Source organism: Choloepus didactylus, chromosome 19 (assembly GCF_015220235.1).
Source record: "Choloepus didactylus isolate mChoDid1 chromosome 19, mChoDid1.pri, whole genome shotgun sequence".
Lineage (NCBI taxonomy): Eukaryota > Metazoa > Chordata > Mammalia > Pilosa > Megalonychidae > Choloepus > Choloepus didactylus.
This window is the reverse complement of record NC_051325.1, coordinates 13,049,875-13,070,965: the sequence shown is the minus strand read 5'-3', so window position 1 is coordinate 13,070,965 and position 21,091 is coordinate 13,049,875. Positions and strand designations below refer to the sequence as shown.

General features: G+C 46.3%; 1 protein-coding gene across 4 annotated transcripts in view; it reads left to right on the top strand.

Moving 5' to 3' along the window:
• Positions 1 to 3,677: 3,677 nt before the first annotated feature.
• KIZ (kizuna centrosomal protein) overlaps positions 3,678 to 21,091 on the top strand; it is a 108,993-nt gene continuing 91,579 nt past the window's right edge. For all 4 annotated transcript variants that reach the window (XR_005213057.1, XM_037811478.1, XM_037811477.1 and 1 more), the window contains exons 1-3: positions 3,678 to 3,872; positions 8,261 to 8,323; positions 8,960 to 9,122. Coding sequence is in view for 3 of the 4 variants with exons in the window: in XM_037811478.1 (XP_037667406.1) it covers positions 3,703 to 3,872; positions 8,261 to 8,323; positions 8,960 to 9,122 (396 nt within the window). In the remaining variant the exon portion in view is untranslated. The remainder of the gene's footprint in view (positions 3,873 to 8,260; positions 8,324 to 8,959; positions 9,123 to 21,091) is intronic.

The following is a 21,091-nucleotide window of genomic DNA, read 5'->3' as shown; positions in this document are numbered from 1 at the left end:
ATCTTGTGGGGCAGACATATTAGTGGGGATTAAGTTGGAACGTTTGGATTAGGTTGTTTGCATGGAAATGCGCCCCATCCAACTGTAGGTGATAACTCTGATGAGATATTTCCATGGAGGCATGGCCCCACCCATTCAGGGTGGGCCTTGATCAGTGGAGCCATATAAATGAGCTGACAGGCAGAGGGAACTCAGTGCAGCTGTGAGTGACGTGTCGAAGGGGAGCTACAGCCAAGAGGAACACTTTGAAGAAAGCACAGGAGCTGCAGATGAGAGACAGTTTGAAGACGGCTGTTGAAAGCAGACTCTTGCTCCGGAGAAGCTAAGAGAGGACAAATATGCCAAGTGCAACTAAGAGTGACATTTTTGAGGAACTGCAGCCTAGAGAGGAACATCCTGTGAGAAAGTCATTTTGAAACCCAAACTTTGGAGCAGATGCCAGCCATGTCCTTCCCAGCTAACAGAGGTTTTCCGGACACCATTGGCCATCCTCCAGTGAAGGTACCCAATTGCTGATGTGTTACCTTGGACACTTTATGGCCTTAAGACTGTAACTGTGTAACAAAATAAACCCCCTTTTACAAAAGCCTATCCATTTCTTGTGTTTTGCATTCCAGCTGCATTAGCAAACTAGAAAAGATTTTGGTACCAGGAGTGGGGTGCTTTTGCTGCTGAGTTTGCAAATACCAAACATGTTGGAGTGGCTTTTTAAATGGATAAGGGGAAGATTCTGGAAGAATTGTGATAAGCTTGATAGAAAAGGCCTAAACTGCTTTGAAGAGACTGTTTGTGGAAATATGGACTCTAAAGATACTTCTGAAGAGGTCTTGAACAGAAACGATGAATGTGTCATTGCAAACTGGAAGAAAGGCGATCCTTGTTTTAAAGTGGCAGAGAATTTGGCAAAATTGAGTCCTGGTGTCAGATGGAAGGAAGAATTTGAAAGCAACAACCTGGAATACTTAGCTGAGGAGATCTCCAGACTACGTGTGGAGGATGTACCCTGGCTTCTCCTTGCAGCTTATAGTAAAATGTGAGCAGGAAGAGATAAACTTAGAACTGAACTCTTGGTTTCAAAGAAACCAGAAGCTGATGGCTTGGAAAATTATGGGCTTCCAGGGGGTGGAATCCCAGAAGCTACAGCCCAACGTGAGGATTTAACCAAACATGGAACCCGACGGCCATTTCAGAACAAGCCAAGATTGGAGAAGGAGTTAAACAGAAAGGATTTGTGGAAAGTCCTGTCATCTGATGGCTTTGACCCCTGTGTGCTTCATGCGAAGCCAATGGAATTTTTGTGAGATCTTTATAGACGGAGCCGCTGCTGGTCTGGACTGAAGGGGACAAACAAGGAACAAATTGAAGGAAAAACGTCTTCAAAGACAGAGCCATGGAGGTTGAGGTCTAGAGTCAAGAAGCCTTGGGCTCAGAGAGCAGAGTGGCCCACACACATGGAAAGGGTGAATTTGCCCCAGAGGTCGAGGGTGGGCCTTCCACCTCAATGCTCAGGAAATGTTCTGCCACCCCAAGCCCCAAAGAGGGTAGAGCACATTCCCAGGGAACTGTGGAGATCCTGGCTGCCACCACACTGTTCTGAAGGGGTTGAGCATGTGCCCAGGAGATGGAAGGGAATCTGGGTGCTGCCCCGATGTTTGAGGAGGGTGGGGCAAAGAAAGTCATCTCCCCAATGTATGAATATGTTGGAGAAGTCACCCCAGCATTTGGAGAGGAAAGGGCTGCCGAAAAGGCCCTTAGGAGGGTTAGACTCCCGCTCTCGCAAGCCCCAAGGATGCAATGTCGTTCTGTAAATGACTCTCAGACTTTGAAATCTAATGGAGTTTGTCCTGTGGGTTTTAGGAAATGTTTTGGTCCTGTGAACCCTGTTTTCCTTTCAGTTTCTCCTTATGGCATTGGGAATGTTTATCCTATGAAGTCCCTCCTTTGTATATTGGAAGCACATAACTTGTTCTGAGTTTCACAGGTACAGAGCCAAAGGAGAGTTATGCCTTAGGACTGACCACACCTATAATTGATTTTGATGGGATGAATGTATTTTATATTTGGGAAGAATATACTTTTCTGGAGTCCAGAGGGTGAAATGTGCTAGTTTGAATGTATTATGTCCCCCAGAAAAAGCCATATTCTTTGATGTAGTCTTGTGGGGCAGACATATTACTGGGGATTAAGTTGGAACATTTGGATTAGGTTGTTTGCATGGAAATGCACCCCACCCAACTGTAGGTGATAGCTCTGATGAGATATTTCCATGGAGGCATGGCACCACCCATTCAGGGTGGGCCTTGATCAGTGGAGCCACATAAATGAGCTGACAAACAGAAGGAACTCAGTGCAGCTGTGAGTGACATTTTGAAGAGGAGCTACAGCCAAGAGGGACACTTTGAAGAAAGCACAGGAGCTGCAGATGAGAGACAGTTTGAAGATGGCTGCTGAAAGGCGACTCTTGCTCTGGAGAAGCTAAGAGAGGACAAATATGCCAAGCGCAACTAAGAGTGACATTTTTGAGGAACTGCAGCCTAGAGAGGAACGTCCTGGGAGAAAGCCATTTTGAAACCAGAACTTTAGAGCAGACGCCAGGCACGTGCCTTCCCAGCTAACAGAGGTTTTCCAGACACCATTGGTCATCCTTCAGTGAAGGTACCCGATTGTTGATGCCGTTACCTTGGACATTTGATGGTCTTAAGACTGTAACTGTGTAACCAAATAAACCCCCTTTTATAAAAGCCTATCCATTTCTTGTGTTTTGCATTCCAGCAGCATTAGCAAACTAGAAAACCTGGCTTCACAAGCACTGGGGACTTGAACAAGGTCACACAGCTGGCTGGAGGAAGAGGGTAGTTTAGCCCCAGCAGTGTGGCTCCAGAGTCCCCGTTCCTGGGCTCTACAGGACTTTTGGAGCATGGTCCCTCCGAACTTCCGAAGCAACTTTTCCATCTCCACCAATTCGTGATGTCACCTGCAACAGTAACCCGCCCTGGAGGGATGTTCCTTTTAGTTGCGCATGCTTAGAGTCAGCACGGATTTTCAAGGAGTTGTGATATCAGAACTGAGCACAGGTGTTCGGCATTTGGGGGTTTTGTCTTTTTGTGGTGTTTTTCTTTGCTTTTAAGTGCTGATAGGCAAATATGCTTAGCACAGCCTGGCACTCAGCAAATCCTGAGAAGGCGGGAGGGAGGCAGAGAATGCACCTTATAAAATCAAAGCAACTTGATGCCAAAGACAAAAATGATCAAGTGAATTGTTCCCACCACCCCCCATCCTCTATCCAGCGGGGATTGAGAGCCAGCCTCTGACTGACACCGGACAAGACAGGCTTAGCGCTCAGAGGGTATCTCTAGTGCGAATTGTAAAAGGTCGGGAGAAAGGAGATGCCAGTCTCCGGGCTCGGAGGCCGCAACACCCAGCCCTACACGGCAGTCCGCCCCGCCCCCTACTGGAGCCTCGGCTCGCCCCTTCTGAGACTGGCCCCGCCCCTCTAGGGATGCCCGCCCCGCCCCCTGCACGGCCTCTGCTCTTAGCCTGTGCGGCCGCCCGCCAACTTCGTACGGCCTTCGCCCCGCCTCCTCCACGGCTTCCACCCAGTCCCCGACACCGCCCCGCCTCCTGCGCAGCCTCCGCCCCGCCCCTCCATGGCCTGCGCCCCGCCCCTGCACGGCGGCCTGGAGTGGTGTTTACCCGCGGTGCATGGTGGGTGCGTCGCCTCGGACAACCCGGGTCCCTTGGCCGCCCCAGGCCGCACGGAGCCAGCCGGGAGGCGGCGGCGCCATGCGCCAGGCCTCTGCACCGTCTGCGCCCTTGGCGAGCTCCGACTACTACGAGAATCTGGGCCGCCTCCAGCACGGGCTGCGAGACAGGTACGGCCGGCTGGGGGGCGGGAGCGGGGGCTTGGGCCTGAGCGGAGGGTCTTCTGGGTGCCCTGCCCTTTGCTTCTCCCCACTACCCGGGTCTGTGGTTCCCCCGGGCCGAATCCGCCCACGACGCCCCCAAGCTCCCAGTGGGCTTGGAGGACAAAGTTTGCCACAGACGCGCCCTGCATTGGAGTTGGGCACAGAGAGAGGTGAAGACCCCCAACAACAACTGGAGCCCACTTTCCTGCTCGAGAATGGGTCTGCGACACTGATTTTGTCCTTAAATGAGAGTGGGAGTTCTCCCGCCTGTCACTCTCCATCAAGCCTTGTGAATTTCTCTAGTCCCCTCTGCACGCCCTCTCCCCAGTGTCTCTTCAAATTGTCATCCCACCCTAACAGCTGCACTGCATCAACGATGACAGGTCCAGGGATGCAGGTAGGAGCGCGCGCGCGCGCGTGCATAAACCTATGTATGGTCTATTGAAATGCAGGAGCCTTTTTTGAGGGAGGGGCTTGCTAGCCAGATTTCCATTAAACGGACGAAATTTCCAGTGAGAAAAGTCCAGTTTCCAGAGGGTTCCTTTGATAAGGACATGAACAATGGAAACCACTGAAAACAGGTAGATATTAGAGTACATTAAGGGAGAGAATTATGAAGCAATTTACCATAAATAACCACAAAATAGATGAGTTGTTGGAACTCTTATTTAGCTGCTAAATTAATTGGAGTAGAAAAATCTCCTTAGTTGGCAAGGAAGGAAATAGATTTTTGGATCTCTTGTTAAATACAACATTTAATGAGTGTTAAAAGTTACAACAACCGTTAAAATGAGCAGGAGAGCTGTCTGTGACAGTTCTAAAGTGATAATTAAATGTAAGGTAAAGGTAGAAACAAGTGGTTCTGAAAAGGCATTATATGAATCTTATGTTAGATTTAATTCTTGTTAAATATTTATAGAGCACCGACAAAAGGCCTCCATAATTGTCCTCACTTTATTTCACTCCTTAATCCTTTCCTACATGCTGTGTTTTCCTTTTATGTATTCTCTCACCCACTCCAGTGACCTCCACACCTCCAACTTTAAAAAAATCGCTTCCCACAGAGCCTCCCCTGTCCGAAGTATTGAGACCTCAGCATTCTTGCAGCACTTTAGGTGACTGCTTCAGTGACTTGCTCCCAGCCTAGACCGAAAATTCCAGGACAGCAGGAACCTTATCCAGTTGGCTCTTTAGCTCTGAATAGAGTACCTGAGGTGGAGGAGGTGCTTGATAAATGTTTGTTGAAAGAATGGGCAGGATCCGAGAGTCAACAGGATAGTGTCCAGCAGTTTGGGAGGTCTTGTACAGGCCCCAACAGTCATGAAATAATGACCATTTTTCAGTCAGCCAGGACAAGTGGATAGTGTGATATTTCCAAGACTTCATTAAGTTTCTGCACATACTTGATAATTAAAGGCAAGCCATTGCTCTGTGCTTCAGTACACATAACGTGCTTTTTGGCTCAGCATCTGTTCTGTTAAAAGAGTAGCTTAGTTACCCCCGGCCTTTAGTTTATTTGCCTATGGTAGCCAAGTCCTAATTTTAAAATGTTCCTGGTTTAAATGGCATTCTTTTTGAACTAAGTTAATTGTGAGCTATCGTTTTTGCTTCCTGTGCTTGGAACACCTGGCTGTTTATAGTCCTTATTGTATAATAACTGTAATGATTATTACTGACTTTATGTTTAACACTTACTGCTTTAACTATTAAGCAAGGTGACTGTTGAAATTATCGAAAGTCAAATTTTATAGCCTATTCATGGTTCTGCATTTGGAGGTTTGTTTAAGTCAGTATAAATGCTGCTGTGTGTATTCATTTTTCATTTTAGAATTCATAACTAACTCAGCTTAATGCATAGTTAACAAGCATGGGGTGACTAGCTTTAGATACAGAGAAAGCTTCAGTACCACGCAGAAAACTGGGTTCTAGTATACAAACAGTTGTGTGGCCTTGAGCAGGCCATTTAGCCCTCTGAAACTCAGTTCCTCAGTGTCCACAGGGAACAATATCTCCTAAAATTCATTATCTCCTAAAATTCCAGAGTCATTTCAAAGGCTGCAGTCCTGAGTACTCCCAGCTACTTTATCAATTCAGAAATTCTTGGGGAGTGGGGGATAAAAACCAACTCATCTCTTATTGACCCTTTTAGAGATGGGTCATTGCAATGTTAGCTGGTCTAATAATTAGGGCCTTTACCTTATAAGTGGATTATGTCTAGCCCAAGTTATAATCAAGTTATATGCTGATTTTTTTTCCTTTGTATATACTATGTTTTCCTACATTGTCTTGAAAGTCAGTAATTGAACCTAAAATAGCCTAATGGACTGACTTGTTACAGTGTGTATAGTGCCGCAAGCATGCTAGAAACATATAAGTGGAATTGACTCTTACAATTACATAAAAACATCCTTTAAAAGGCCCATTAACCAGTGCAGTATTTTCAGTGCCAATATTGATTCAGGGTGATATATCATAGTACTCCAGAAATTGACACTGAGATGTTAAGTTGAGTAAAGGTGGGCATGGTGGAGAGTTGTGGTACTGAGACAAAACCAGAATAATAGGTTGCTTAAAAGGAGAAAACTAAGCCATGTGGCTATACTTTACGACCTCCTCAGCCATGTAAAATTTCCAGGTGTCCAGGTGAGAGGTGCAGGTGACTGAAACTAGGGAATCCCAGGTCTGGGGGTTTCAGAGATCCCAAAATAAAGATTTAATAGGTAGGAATTTCAGGTTGATCTTTCTAATAAGCCTTTCTCTGGCTTTTTATTGGGATAAATATCTGGTTTTAAGTCTTAAATTTAAAGCAGATATGAATGGCATAGCATTCAGAGGCCCTGCCTCACTGATAAGGAGAAGGTTAGAAAATGGGCTGGTGATAGTTAACAAGATTAGCACCATTTAGCCTGGAATAGAAGAAAGTCAAGCAGTGTTTGTTTCCTTTTAATTTTTTTTTTTTCCTTTTTAGTACAGGCGGACCCCAACTAAGGAATAGGTTGTTTTCCCCAAGCAAATACCCTACTTGGATTCTGGATCCCATTTTCCCAGTAAAAGAATTTTGGCTACATGCTTGTTCCCATCTTAGATTATCGTAAGCAAAGACATTTATTTAACCTATAATGTGGCTAACAGAGTGACTTTGGAGATAACTAAAAAAAAAAGGAAAAAGGAAAAATAATCTCAGAAGGAAAACAGAAACAAGTGGAACATGGGGTCAGCCCCTTTCCCTCAGGAAGCTGCAGTGTTTCTTCAGCCTTGCTCACCTTCTGTTGGAGTCCTTCTCTTTGTGTTATAGTGATTTCTTTTATTCGTGATTTCTCTTTCAGTCATTACTGAACATTAACTGAGATTAGCAATTTGGCTGCAGTTAGGGGGATTAAGTCTAGTACTTCGGTGATGGTCAAACGGAACCCACTGTGGTTTGACTTCCTAAGGGCTCATTTTGGGACTGGGGTGGCTTCCAGCTCAGCATTTTCACACACACACACCCTTCTTCCCCCTTGGTTTTGGCTGCTGTGGCCTCCTCTGCTGCCCAGTTTCCCATCCCTCTTGCCCAGGCTGGGTGTGGGGTAAGACAGGCTTTTCTCCTCTTGCTTACTGCCAGCCCTCATTGAACATTGCAGGCTGTTAAGTCTGTATTTGGAAACAGCAGTCAGGGGAAAACAATGGTGACATGGTGAAGTTATAAAAGGAAATTCCCCCAAACTCGAAATCATGGTGCCAGGGAACCTGCTCTTCATTAAATGTGAGACCTGGTCTGCTTTTCAGAGGCCTCTTCCTGGCTCACCCACTTGGCTCTGCCCAGCCTTGGCTGCTTAGGAGCAGAGCAAGCCTCCAGTCTTTCGGCCAAGGTAGATGTGGAAGCATTGCCTCCAGATGTGGGGCGGCCCCCACCACTCAAATGTCACTTCTCAGACCAGTCTGGCCATTTTCTGTTTTACATGCTTGTTTGTTTGTCATCTGTCCTCCTCCCTGAAATGCCAGCTGCCGAGGGCAGGGGCCTTGGCTGGCTTGTTCACCATAGTAGTTTCCAGACCTATAACAGAGCCCGGCTCATCAAAGGCACTTAAGTTATTTACTGAATGTGTGGATGAGTAAACCTGCTTTCCCGCCTTTTTCTATTGTATTTCCTTATTTACACTGAGAATCTTGTTCTTTTTGCCTCACTTTGATACCCTTTTTGCTTCCTAGACTTCCTTGTCTAAGTATTTCTCTCTGTCTTAAATTTCAAGCACAGTTGGCATTTTCTGCTTCTTAGAGAGACTGGAGAAGCATTTTCACAAAAGCGTGATTTCAGAAGGTGATCATGTTCTACATTTGTAATTATTTTTAAAATGTTTCTTTCGGTATTATAGTGAAGAGAAGAGATTGGACCTGGAAAGGAAACTTTATGAATATAACCAGTCTGATACATACAGGTAAGGTATGACAGTGGTAACAGTTTTTAAATCAATTTCTCGTGTTACCTCTTTGGGATGAGAGTCTCTAAAGGATTTTTTTTTCCCCACAGTTTGAGTTACCTTCCATGTATTATTATGAACGATTTTATTAATATGTTGCAATTTCTAACAAATATTTTTCACATTATCTAAAGGAGAACTTTTTTGGTATTTTGAATTTCAAAATTTGTTTATTGGTTATGCTATATAGTTTGATTCTACTTCCAGATGAACAGATAGTTTTGAATGTGTCTGCGTGTACAGGAATGTGAAGGGGCTGTTCATCTGCATGTGGCCAGAGACACTGCTCTTGAAATCACATTTAATTTTGAGAAATAAATCCACGTAGACCTTTTCTGTGTGAATGTTATAATGTGGCCTTGTACGCATTCAGGAGAGTTATGCCTTGACCTAGCAAGTGTGTTACCTCAGTGATACTATATTAATTTTTTCTCTCTAAAAATATATTATGTCCTATCCTTTGGGTTTCAGTGTTTTGGGTAGGATACCTTGGAATACATTATCTCATTAACAGATTTCGTTAGAGGAAATGCTCCTCCTTAGGTTTGTCAAAGTCTAACTCCGTTATTTAAAAATCTACTTTTGTTTCTCTAGAGTTAAACTGAAGTATGTAAAACTAAAGAAATACCTGAAGGAAATATGTGAATCAGAAAAGAGGGCTCATACTCGAAACCAAGAATATTTAAAGCAACTTGGGCGTGTCCAGGCTCATATTGAACAGTTTCCCACAAACACGGAGAGGCTTCAAAAACTGAAGGTGATACCTTGTTTTGCATTTTGCTTTTTTCTCCTTTTTGCTACATTGAGAATAATGAGCAGTAAGTTCCCAATTAGTGGCAGCCACTAATGTTTGGTTGTTCATACATAGTATTAAAGATCAATTTTCTCTCTGAATAACTGTGTGGCCAATTTTTGACGAGAGAACTTGAAGGTACATTTTTCTAAGATTCTTACTTCAGTTGAGAAATTAATGGGATATTTATAATGTGTCATGTACTACACAGATGTTTAACTTAGCAGAGGTCAGGTCACAGCCAGTCCCTGGCACAGGCCCTAGTGCATGTTGGCACTTCCATATTTGTTGGCTGGACGATTGAATTCACACAGCATGATAGTTCCCTCTAGAAGCTGCCGTCTTTACGTGGCCGTTTTTCTGTTGCTTGGGCTCCTTGGCTCTGGTCAGGTAGTAAGTCGGGGGAGGGCTGAGCAGTGGGACTGGCCCCAAGGAGTTTGCCTTCGTGCTCTGGGTTGATGACCCAGAGCACTGTCCTCCACAGCCCTCTCTGATGCTGGGCCCCATCCCCTCAAAGTGCCAGGCTCCTGGCTGCTCCCTAACTATGCCAACATGTGGGACCTGGAGCCAGGCCTTTCTTCTCACTGTTTGCACTGCTCAGGGTTGCAGGAGGAGCTGGCTTCAATGGCTCCTCCTTGCCCCCCGCCCTTTTGTTTTTTAGCTCTAGCACCGAGCCTTTTATTGTAAAATTTCCAACTATTCAGGAAAATTGAAAGAACAATTTGAAAGATTCATTATATTGTAAGAACAGCTTAATGAACACAGTGAACACTCATATACTTTCTACCTAGATGCAACAGTTGTAAATGTTTTGCTGTATTTGCTTTGGGGTGTGTGTGTGTATGTGTGTGTGTATTTTCCGGAGCCATTGCAAATAAGCTGTAGACATTGTGACACTTCCCCCCTAAACTCTTGAGCATGGTCTCCTAAGAACAAGGACAGTCTCCTATGTAACCATAATACCATTGTCACGTGTAAGAAAATTAATAATGATTCTGTAATATCATTTAGTATCCAGCCCATATTCATATCTCCCCAGTTCTCCCAGAAGTCTCTTATTTTCCAGACCTGGAACCAATGAGGGTTCACATACTACGTTTGTTGGTTGTTGTCTTTTTTAGTCCCTTTCGATCTAATTTTAGTCTCCTGCCATTCCTCCTTTTTTATTTTCATGACATTGGCTTTTTTAAGAAGGCAGGCTAGTTGCTTGTAGAATGACCCATGTTCTGAATCCAACTGGTTCCTTCTTTGTGGTATTGTTTAACTTATACAGCATCTCCCTGTGCTTCCTGCAAACTGGACATTTGTTTAGACCAGCACAACCTATTAGAGCTTTCTGCAGCGATGGAAATGTTCTCTATCTCTGCTGTCCGATTCAGTAGCCACTAACCATAAATGGCTATGAGCCCTTAAAATGTGGCTTGCGACATTGAGGACTGAATTTTTTATGTTGCTAATTTTAATTCATTTACATGTATGTAGTCACAGGAAAGGTTAATATACTTCCTCCTGCATCCCCTCAGGAGTCACATGAGTTTAGGGTCCCACCTGAGAGAGGCTGTTTGTCTCAGTTAAGGTGGTGATCTCTAGATCTCTTGACTATAAGGTAGCTTTTTTCCTTTTGAAAATTAGTTGTCATCATATTGTTCCTCAAGAACCTTTTACCTAATGGTTTTAGGAATCTGTCAATAAACCTTACCTGAATCAGTTATTATAGTGGAGGTTGTGAAATGGTGATTTTCTAGTTTCATCTTTTCTTGTACATTTATTAACTAGCATTCTTCTATAAACAAGCACTTTCATTCTCCCTCTCCTCTTTCTTCCTCTCTCTTTTTAAATATCACTGTGAATTTTTATTTAGTATGTTATCAATTACTTTTTGTTATTCATACTGTCATATCGGTTATTCTTTTTGTTGGTCATATTGTCCCTAATTTGGCCAGTGGGAGTCTCTTTAACTCGGCTCCTCTTTTTCACATGCTCCATTCATTCTGAGCCTTCTTTGTCGTTGAGCACGACAAGGTGTTCCGCATTTACCTGAGACTTCCCCTGCCTCAGACATGGAATTAGCCTTTTATCCAAGGAGCTGTGGTTCCTTTTAGTCGCAAGGGGTGGCTGGAGATCAAAATCTGGAGGTTTGATGTGCTCAAGCAGTAACAGGTTTTACCTACAGCATTCCACTTTTTTTCTCTTAGTATGCAAGTAGAATAAAGTTCAAAAAGCAGTTGTCATTATCAACATTGTAAACCACTTTTCTTTTCAAGGAATATAACCTTTGTAGCAGAACAAATGAAACAATAGAAGTTTCCCTCTTATTCCTATATAGCTGCTTTATTGTTGATTTCTTTTTATAAACAAGTGTGGGAGGAAGGAATTTGAAAATAAGAATCTTTTGTGAATATTTTTATATTGAGAACATTAGTTGTATATAATAGGATATGTAAAAAGAAAAATAAATTTGTATCATGGGCTGCTAAAGAATATCCACATAGCAAACCATTTTAAAGAATGACAAACTATATTTATAGGAATATGAAAAGCTTTATTTGTACACAGTGTTCAAAAATTTATGTAGGTGTTCCTTTTGAATCTTGGATAAAGAATGGCTTTTCTTTTTATTCTGTTGATGGCATAAGAGAGCAGACCAGGTAGCCACAGGTGAGAAGGATGTGAGTTCCTGGAAGAACTGTACTTTGTTCACCCACATCCAAAGCCAAATGCTTTTTGTGCACCCACGAAACCAACCAGTGATGTCAGCAAACCCAGCAAACCAACCAGTGGTGTCAGCAGGCCTTGTACTGAGCACAGGTTCAAAGTAGGCAGTGTTTATCTCCCCATATCTTTCTGCGTCTTCCTTTGGTGCCAGTGCCCGGTGTGACCTTAGATTTGCTAGGACCATTTGTGTCTTTTCAATCCTGCCACTTTCAGGTGTCAAATCTTTACCTTCTTTATTGACTGACCTCAGGTATAAGTCTTATGAGAAAGAGATTCCGATTGAGCTTGCTCACAGGTATTATCCAAAGTGTCAGGGCTTTCCCCCCTTGAATAGAGTACTGTTAATGCATATGCGCTTCTAATTGGTAAAATTCCAGAAAGCGAGACAAAGCAAAACAGCATGGGAGAAGTGGGGATTTTGCCCAAATTATGCAAAGTGACTTTATCCCTCCTTGTAATCCTGGGTCCACCTTATTATAAAATCTTTTAAAATGGACTAAAAACCTAAAAAAAAACAAAAAAAAACCAAAAACTTTCAACTGTTTTTATGAATCATTATCTTTTATTTGGGGGCCTAGACTCATTTTCAGGACTTTCTAAGGCTGTTGATTGATCATATAGTTTTTTTTTAATTTTAATTTTAACTTTATTGAAAAATTAAAAACATCACACAAACAAAAAATAAACACGATATTTCAAACAAAACAAAGCAAATGATTACAAAAAACAAATAACGTAATAACATAAAGTAACTGTTCTTCCTCAGCATCATGTTCCTAGCTGGCGTTAATGTGGTATCTTCAATGCAGTTAATTAAAATTAAATTTCTAATATTATAAAATGTACTGTTAATTCTGGCCATGTATTTATTATGGGTCATGTGCATTGCTACACACTGCTATGATCATGTAGTTTTGAAAATACAGCGTTGTGGCTATGTTGCTACTTTCCGGATGGATAAAGTAGCTGAATAAACTCAGTTCATGGATGTAGATGTTAGTATTGGTAGTGCTGTGAGAACTGTGACCTTCTCTCCCTCTTTTTGCATCCCTCCTCTTCACTGAATTTGCTTAAGGAGCCCCAGGTGGTCCTAACTTCAGGCAGTTTTACTCAGTGCTCTTTGCTTTTGTCTTAGTTTGTGTTATCCCCAAAGCAGACCCCAAGACAAAGATTCAAACTTCTTTGGGAAGTGAAGGGAGCATCAGTAGGGAAATCGGGAAGTGAGATGGCAAAGGGCAGGTAGCTGGAACAGGGTGCATTAGTGAGCCACCCATGACAGGTGGCTGCTGTGGAGAACTCTGGCCAATGGCTCCAAACATTTGGGATCCACGTACATGGCCCTGAGTGCCACTGATGGGGACTGTTGGCTACAGGGCAGGGGGCAGTAATCCGGGTTCTCAGGGAGCCTGAGGTCCAGAGGCACACCTACTAGAACTTAGGGACCAGAAAGCCCCCAGTGACATGGTAGAGCACTGCCAGCATCTGCTTCAGCTTTGCCAGGCATGGGGCTGACACATCAGGGCATTCAGGGAGGGTCCCCACTCCAGGCGAGAGCCATCATCTCTATCTTGTCATGTCTCTCGTCTGCCTGCAGGGTTTATGGAGTTCTGATGTCTGCCTGCATACCACCCCCAAGCCCTTCAACCCTGTATTCACCCATGCAACACACACATATGTTCACCCTCACTGTGTTTCTTACACAGACACATCGATGTGCACATTCTCTCTCGCCCCCTCCTCGTCTCTTTCCCACCTGCCCCCACCTTTTTCTTCCACTCCATTCTCTCCCTTGTCTCTCTCCTCTCCTATTCCTGTCTCCCTGTCTCTTCCCATCCCCAAATCACCCCATCCCTGTCTCCCCCATACCCTGCATCTCTTCCCGTCTATTTCTTCCATCCCTTATCTTCCCACTGTCTCTTGTCTCATTATTTCAGTGCTCTCTGTATGTGGCCCAGAATGTGGCACGTAATAAGTATTTAGAAAGCACTGAAATCGCTCCCCTTAACTGTACGTGCTCACTAAGCATTGAGACACACCCCCCCCAACTGAGAATTAATTCTGCGGTCGCGGTTACTGCTTCTGGGGGGAGTGGCGGCCGGTAGCGGAGCCCTCAGCTCTCGGGGCTGTTTAAAGGGTACCGGCGGCGGGGGCTCTTTCCCGGAGGTGAGGGCGAGGCGGAGGACTTGGCCAGGTCCTCGGCGGGGGGCGTACAAGGTGTGGAGGGCGGCGATAAGGACAAGACACTCTTCATCCAGTAGGAGTATGCGCCAAAGAGAGAGAGTTTATTTAGGGGTGATTACAGGTTATATAGCTGGTAAGAAGGGCAGGGCTGGAAAGGAGGTGAAGTAGCCTTAAATGGCAATACTGAAGGGAGAGGGGCTAGGATTGGTTCTGAGAGGACGCAGGAGCCGTTGCAGCGGGCGGGAGTTGTTCTGGCCACGGTGCATGCGCGCTGGCGGTGGCAGGAGTTGCCTTGGCACAGGGGAGTGTGCGGGCAAGATAAGGAAGTGGGGAAAGGGCGGTTGGGAGAAAGGCGGTTCCCTCCGGCAAGCCTCCCCTGCCAGTGGCATTTTGGGTGAGGAAAAGGGAGCTGCCTCGACCTCGCTCCCCAGGCTCGGGGGGGCTGCAGAGGGCACTAACGCCCGTACCTACTACCCTCCCCAGGGGGTGATATCAGGTCCCCTGGCCCAGGCCTGGTAAGCCGAGGTACAAGCTCAGTCACCCGCAATTCCCCTTTCTTTTCTAATTAGAGGAAGAGGCTTTACCGGAGAGGCCCGCTAAGGGTGAGGGAAGGGGGAGGTCAGGGAAGGGAAAAAGGGGTTGACGGTGGCTCAGCGAGGTTGGAGCTCAGTGTTGGTGTGGTGTCCGGGCGCTTGACAATGGTTTTGCTGTAGTGGGCTGGGCGAAGGTGAGGGGTTTAAAGTTCAGGGGTTTAGAGAAGCTGGAACTCGAGGCGAGAGCGATGTTCAGGTGATTGAGAAGGGCCTCGCGGTTGGCGAGTCGACCGGTGGCGTTGAGGTCGCGGAGGGTTGGCTGTCATCTTAGAGTGGGGGGCGTCAGAGGTGGCGAGTCGCTGATACTGGATTTGCACGAACGAGGAAAAAATGGCATCTGTTTGTTTTCTTACAAGCTGGACAATTTTGCGGATGAGGCAGGGTCCTAAGATGAGAGCTAGAATAATTATTAATAAGGGGCCAAGAAAAGGAAGGATGTATGGGAGGATGGGAGTGAAAAAACTGGACCAATAACTGGTGGCTTCATGATCTCTTTTACGCTTTTCCAGTCCCTCTTGGACCCTTTTCAGGCTGTCCTCGACGAGACCTGTGGAATTGGCATATACATAGCACTCTTCTCCTAGGGCGGCGCAGAGGCCTCCTTCTTTGAGGAGGAGAAGGTCAAGACCTCGGCGGTTTTGGAGCACGACCTCAGAGAGGGAATTGACAGAATTTTTAAGATGGGAAATAGCGTTTTGTAAGTGATGAATGTCTTCGTCAACAGCCGCCCTGAGGTGAGTTAGGGCGGAGCCTTGACTGGCTAGTGCAGCGATTCCGGTGCCAGTGCCGGCAAGACCTAGGAGGGAGGCAATTGTGAGGGCGGTGATGGGCTCTCGCTTTTGCAGAAGGGCAGGAGCTGCAGTTCTTTCCAGACGGAGGAAGAAGTCTTCTTCGCTGTGGTATAAGACCCTAGGGATAAGGACAATTAGGAGGCAAGTTTCTTTATATTCACTGATGATATTTGTGCTGAGACAGGGGGTAAGTCCTGTAGAGGAGCAGAGCCATTGGGAGGAGTTATGAGGAATGAGAAATTTTGCCGAGCTGCTGGGAGATGAGTAGCTGGCACAGGCAGTGAGGTCGGGAGAGTTACTGGAGCGAGGGCGGACGCACTTTCCCGTATAGGAGACTGAATGAAAGGTTAGGGGGACGGCAGAGGTATTCCAATTGCATTCCAAGGGGCTGTTTTCTGTGCTTTCTGAAAAGGAGAGGTTGGAGGCAACGGGCTCGTACAGTGAGGAAGAGGTGGAGAGGCAGAGCCAGCAGGATGAGGTAAAATTGGGGTTGGAGGAGTTCACTGAGGCAAAGGCGGCTTGGATGAGGCTGAGGAGGGGAGAGGAATAACGAGAAGGGGGCAGAGGAAGCTGGGGTGGTGGGGTTGGCGATGCGTTGTTTGCAGCTGAGGTGCGGCCTCCGGATGCGCTGCTTGTACTTGAAGTGCGGCTGGAGGGCTGTGGAAAAAGGGGGTTAATGACTTTATTGGAACCTATGCTAGAGGGTGTTTTTAATGCAGTATTTTGGCCTGGTTGGTTTACAGCCTCCTTTTTTATTAGAATAAGTGATCCTCGGTCGGTTCCTTTCTCATAGATTCTGAAGCCCCAAGTTTGACCGAGTAACCAGGAGGGATTAGTGGGGAGCTGCACTGTAAGATTAAGATGTGTGCAGGATCCCTTACCTTCTTGGCCGAGCCAGTTAACAGTAGGGAGTTTGCACCCTGTAGGGGCCCACTTTAGGGTAAGGTAATGATCAGGAACAGGAGGCTTCCAATTATTGGCTAATGTCTCATACCTCCAGTATGCACAGTAGTACTCGTTGGGGGAATTGTAGTGCGATTTTTTAGGATTTGAGGATGGGCACATGTAATATTGGGCCTGGGGGTTACTTACCTTTTGAGCGCAGGTTTCTTCGACTCTGGAGACAAAGGTGGTGAAAGGCTTACTCGGGTCCTGGAAGAGCTTGGTGAATTTATTAGGCCGACAGGCAGAGCAGTTGGCAAATGCTCGTAAGGCGATTCCCCAAAGGATAGGCCAAAAGGTGGCAGGTGCATTAATATAAGCAGACGCATTTAGAAACGCTCCCGTGCCTAGATAGGCTTCGGGGTGATGATAGACTCCAATGGCTGCGTCTTGTTCACTTTGCTTAGCTGCTTCCGCCTGGAAGTGAGCACGCCAGTCAACAAACTGGCCGGGGTTAAGAATGGAACGGGCAAGCGAGGCCCAGTCTTGGGGGATGCAAAAGTCCATGCCGAGATCCTGCAGTATTTGGGAAGCGTATGGGCTACCTAACCCGTCCTCCTTGACGGCCCTGCGAAGCTGCTTGATAGTATCTGAGTCAATGGGATACCAGTCATACGGTTTCTGTGGGGTGGGGGCAAGGTTAAGAGGAAAGCAGCGAAAAGCACGAGAGAAAGGAGGACGCGCTTGCAGAGGACTTGGCGCGGGAGTGGGGGTAGGGGGAGCGTTGTCCCAAGGGTTGCCTTGAGGTGTAGAAGGCAGCCAGGGGTTGTTAGCCGGTGGGGTGGGAGGAGCGGTGGCAGCTGCCGGTAGCGGCTCCGAGGGGGAGCTCGCCGAAGGGGGAGGTGGGAGTGGGAGGCCCCAAGCGTCGCAAGATGGCGGCGCGGTGGGCGTGGCTAAGACACAAGATGGTGGATTAGCCCCGCCCTGTGAAAGGGCGGGGTTCAAGGCACAAGATGACGGACTAGCTCCGCCCTGTGGAAGGGCGGGGCCCAAGGCATAAGATGGCGGACTAACTCCGCCCTGTGAAAGGGCGGGGTAAAGCGCATGCGGTTTCCGGCCCAGCTTAGGGCTGATGTCATCGCCGGAGCATTTCCTCCCCTCGATGGAAAAAGAAGGAGGAAGTTCGCCATCTTGGCGTGGCGCAGTGTTATTTTGCTTTTTGGGAGTCACCTCGAGCGCGTTGTTAATCTGCTCGACTAAGGACTCCGTGTCTGAGTCATGATTTGAATTAATATCGCTATCTGAATCTGTTGGCTGGGTTGATAGGGCCTCCTTGGATTTAACGGGGCCTCGATCAGGGGGGAGGGAGCCTTGAAGGCAGGAGCGGATGGTTATCAAGGTGGGGAGCAAGCCGGGAGGGAAGCGCTTGCTCTCATGTTCCATGGCGTTAGTGACTCGATCAATAAGACGATCATAAGTAACAGGGTCCCAAAGATGGCAAGTGGTGAGCCATGGGTTAAAGGGCAGCAGGAGGTCCCAGTATACCTGCAGTTGCCGAACAGACACTTTACAGCGATGCGTGTCTAGGAGACCCGCTAGAGCACGAACTTGAGGTGCCTGGCACGTAGATAGATGATTACCCATAGCTGAGGGGGGAGGAGGGGGGGTTGTTTACCGAGCAGAGAGAATGAGATAAACCGTGGCCGCGAGGCCGAAGGAGACGGCGAGAGCGGAAAGCAGTGCCCTTTGGCAACGGGAGCAGTCGGGGGGGGGGGGCGGTTGCAAAGAGGCACACGGCGCCAAATGAGGAAACAAAGATACAAAGAACCACAGCAAAGTAATGGAGGGGAAGAGGGAGAGCGTTAGGAGGAACGGGGGTCATAGAAGTGCGCATACAAGAGGACGAAGAGAGCGTGGGGGAAGGGAGGAGCGGCTTCGGAGCAATGAACCTCACACGGCTCCGGAAGCGGCGAAGGAGAGGCGGCCCTTACCTTGCAGGCGAGGAAACGGGAAGCTGGAGAGGCGTCCGGGCGAGCGGGCGACCTGCCGAACTGTTGTGTGGAGACGCTTCCTCACACGGGGCACCAGTTGCGGTCGCGGTTACTGCTTCTGGGGGGAGTGGCGGCCGGTAGCGGAGCCCTCAGCTCTCGGGGCTGTTTAAAGGGTACCGGCGGCGGGGGCTCTTTCCCGGAGGCGAGGGCGAGGCGGAGGACTTGGCCAGGTCCTCGGCGGGGGGCGTACAAGGTGTGGAGGGCGGCGATAAGGACAAGACACTCTTCATCCAGTAGGAGTATGCGCCAAAGAGAGAGAGTTTATTTAGGGGTGATTACAGGTTATATAGCTGGTAAGAAGGGCAGGGCTGGAAAGGAGGTGAAGTAGCCTTAAATGGCAATACTGAAGGGAGAGGGGCTAGGATTGGTTCTGAGAGGACGCAGGAGCCGTTGCAGCGGGCGGGAGTTGTTCTGGCCACGGTGCATGCGCGCTGGCGGTGGCAGGAGTTGCCTTGGCACAGGGGAGTGTGCGGGCAAGATAAGGAAGTGGGGAAAGGGCGGTTGGGAGAAAGGCGGTTCCCTCCGGCAAGCCTCCCCTGCCAGTGGCATTTTGGGTGAGGAAAAGGGAGCTGCCTCGACCTCGCTCCCCAGGCTCGGGGGGGCTGCAGAGGGCACTAACGCCCGTACCTACTACCCTCCCCAGGGGGTGATATCAGGTCCCCTGGCCCAGGCCTGGTAAGCCGAGGTACAAGCTCAGTCACCCGCAAATTCCTCATATTTTTTTTTTCTGGTTCTCTTATGGACTATGGGCAACTGTGTTAGAACTAATACAATGCTAATTATACCCTGTGTTCTACCTTCCCAGGAATCATTTTTTAATAGCAGAGGTATTCTGAAGATATAATGTCATTATTTAAAAATATGACTTCCACTGCAAATTCAGTCATTAGGTTACATGTGTTTATAGGGATAAAATTTAAGGGGGACAAATCATTTTAGCTCTCATTCAATTTCTGCTAAGCATTGAGATAGCCACTGTGGGCAGGGCAGGTACCCCTTTCCTCACATACCTTCAGGCTCCTGGAGGACAAAGTTTGAAGCAGTTTCCATTTTTCCGACCAGAGTGTCTTGCCTATTAATATGTATTAGTGGAGTAAATAAATGTATCTCCATATCTTTGGGTAAGTTTGCAGCTAAGAGAAAGCACATATCTTGGAAAAAATAGTGGAGGAGGAAACAAAAGACTGTGAATGTTAGTTTCATCTCTCATGTGTACCTGAGAGTCAGAGCAGACAATTTACGTAATCCTCTGTACCCATTTCTTCGACTCTAATATGAGGTAGCTGGGTCAGGTTGTCTTAAATGTGTATTTGGTTCAATTACTCACTTATTCTATAGCTGAGAATTAGGAGCACAGTCCTGAAGACCAATGAATGAAAGAAAGTCTGTGAAAAAAAGGTAGTGGTGGCCCTTTCAGGCAAATGGTATATGATGAGGGGAAATTGAAGGAATATAAGTGATAGTACAAAAGAGAAGGAAATATATGGAAAGTGGGATGTGTTGTTAGCATGAAGAGAGACATCTCTAAAGAACTGAAAGACCTGCCATAACCTTGCTGTCTTCTTCCCATGACCCCACACGTCACCAACAGATTTCAGTAATTGAGCTGAAATAAATTGCTTTGCCTGGTAAGGAAGTGATTGGGAAGGTCTTCTTAAATGTAGGTGGGTAGTATCAAGCCCAGTGTCATGGAGCTATACAGTAATGCCCTAGAACAAGTTACTTGTCAGGCTAATTTGATGCTTTTGGGTTTATTGAAACAGATTTCCCAAGGAGGGGATGAGGGGGTTATCCTTATAGGGGTTCCAGACCAGGAGATGCTACTGGGGCATGAATAGTTTGGCCCCTGAAGCAGCATGTCTGAAGGTGAGGAGTCTAGGCCTTTGAAGGGATGCACTGCAAGCATTCTGACATATTGGGACAATATAGGGATACCTGATAGATTGTAGAAATAGAGGAAAGCAGGAATAAAACTTGAAAGACTGACTGTCAGAGAAATCAGTGCCAATGAGGACATACCCACTGATGTACCAGATATTTTTAGCTGGAAGGACTTGGAAAGATTAATCTACACAATGTTTTCCAAATTAAACAAAACAAAACAACAAAAAACACTTTAATAAGTCGTAGAACTCTGTTTAAATGTGGAGAGAAGAGGAATGGGACTAGGGGATGCATGGTGCTGGAAAATACAAGAATAGTTTGTATCAATCATGTAATTAATCATAGAAAATTTCTGATTTTGAAATACATTTTACAATTGTTATTTTGCATCATTAATTTAGAAAACAGTACCTGCAGTTCAGTAAAAGTTTCAGATGTATTAAGAGCAATCTAAATTAGACTCTTGAAGATATTTTTCTTTTCTTTATGAAGTCCTTATGCAGTTACTACTTCCTTTTTGCTCTTGCAAAATGAGTTGAACTCTCATGCTTCCATGAGAAAATGCTCTGTTTTTGGAAGTTATGGGTCTGAAATGATCCTATAATGAGGAAATCAGTCACAATGCTTGTTCCATGTTTACAACTGATCTCAAAAAGCATAAGGTAGCACTTGCAGCCTCAGGAAAAGATAATTTTTAGTTATGTTTATTTTGTAATCGACCCCCATTCCTTTTTAAAGATACTTTCCCTTGGAATCTGTAAAGTGTGCCTGTTTAAAGATTTGGGGGTTAAAAATTAAATATCCATGAGTTCAATGAGCAGCTATAGAACAGAGAG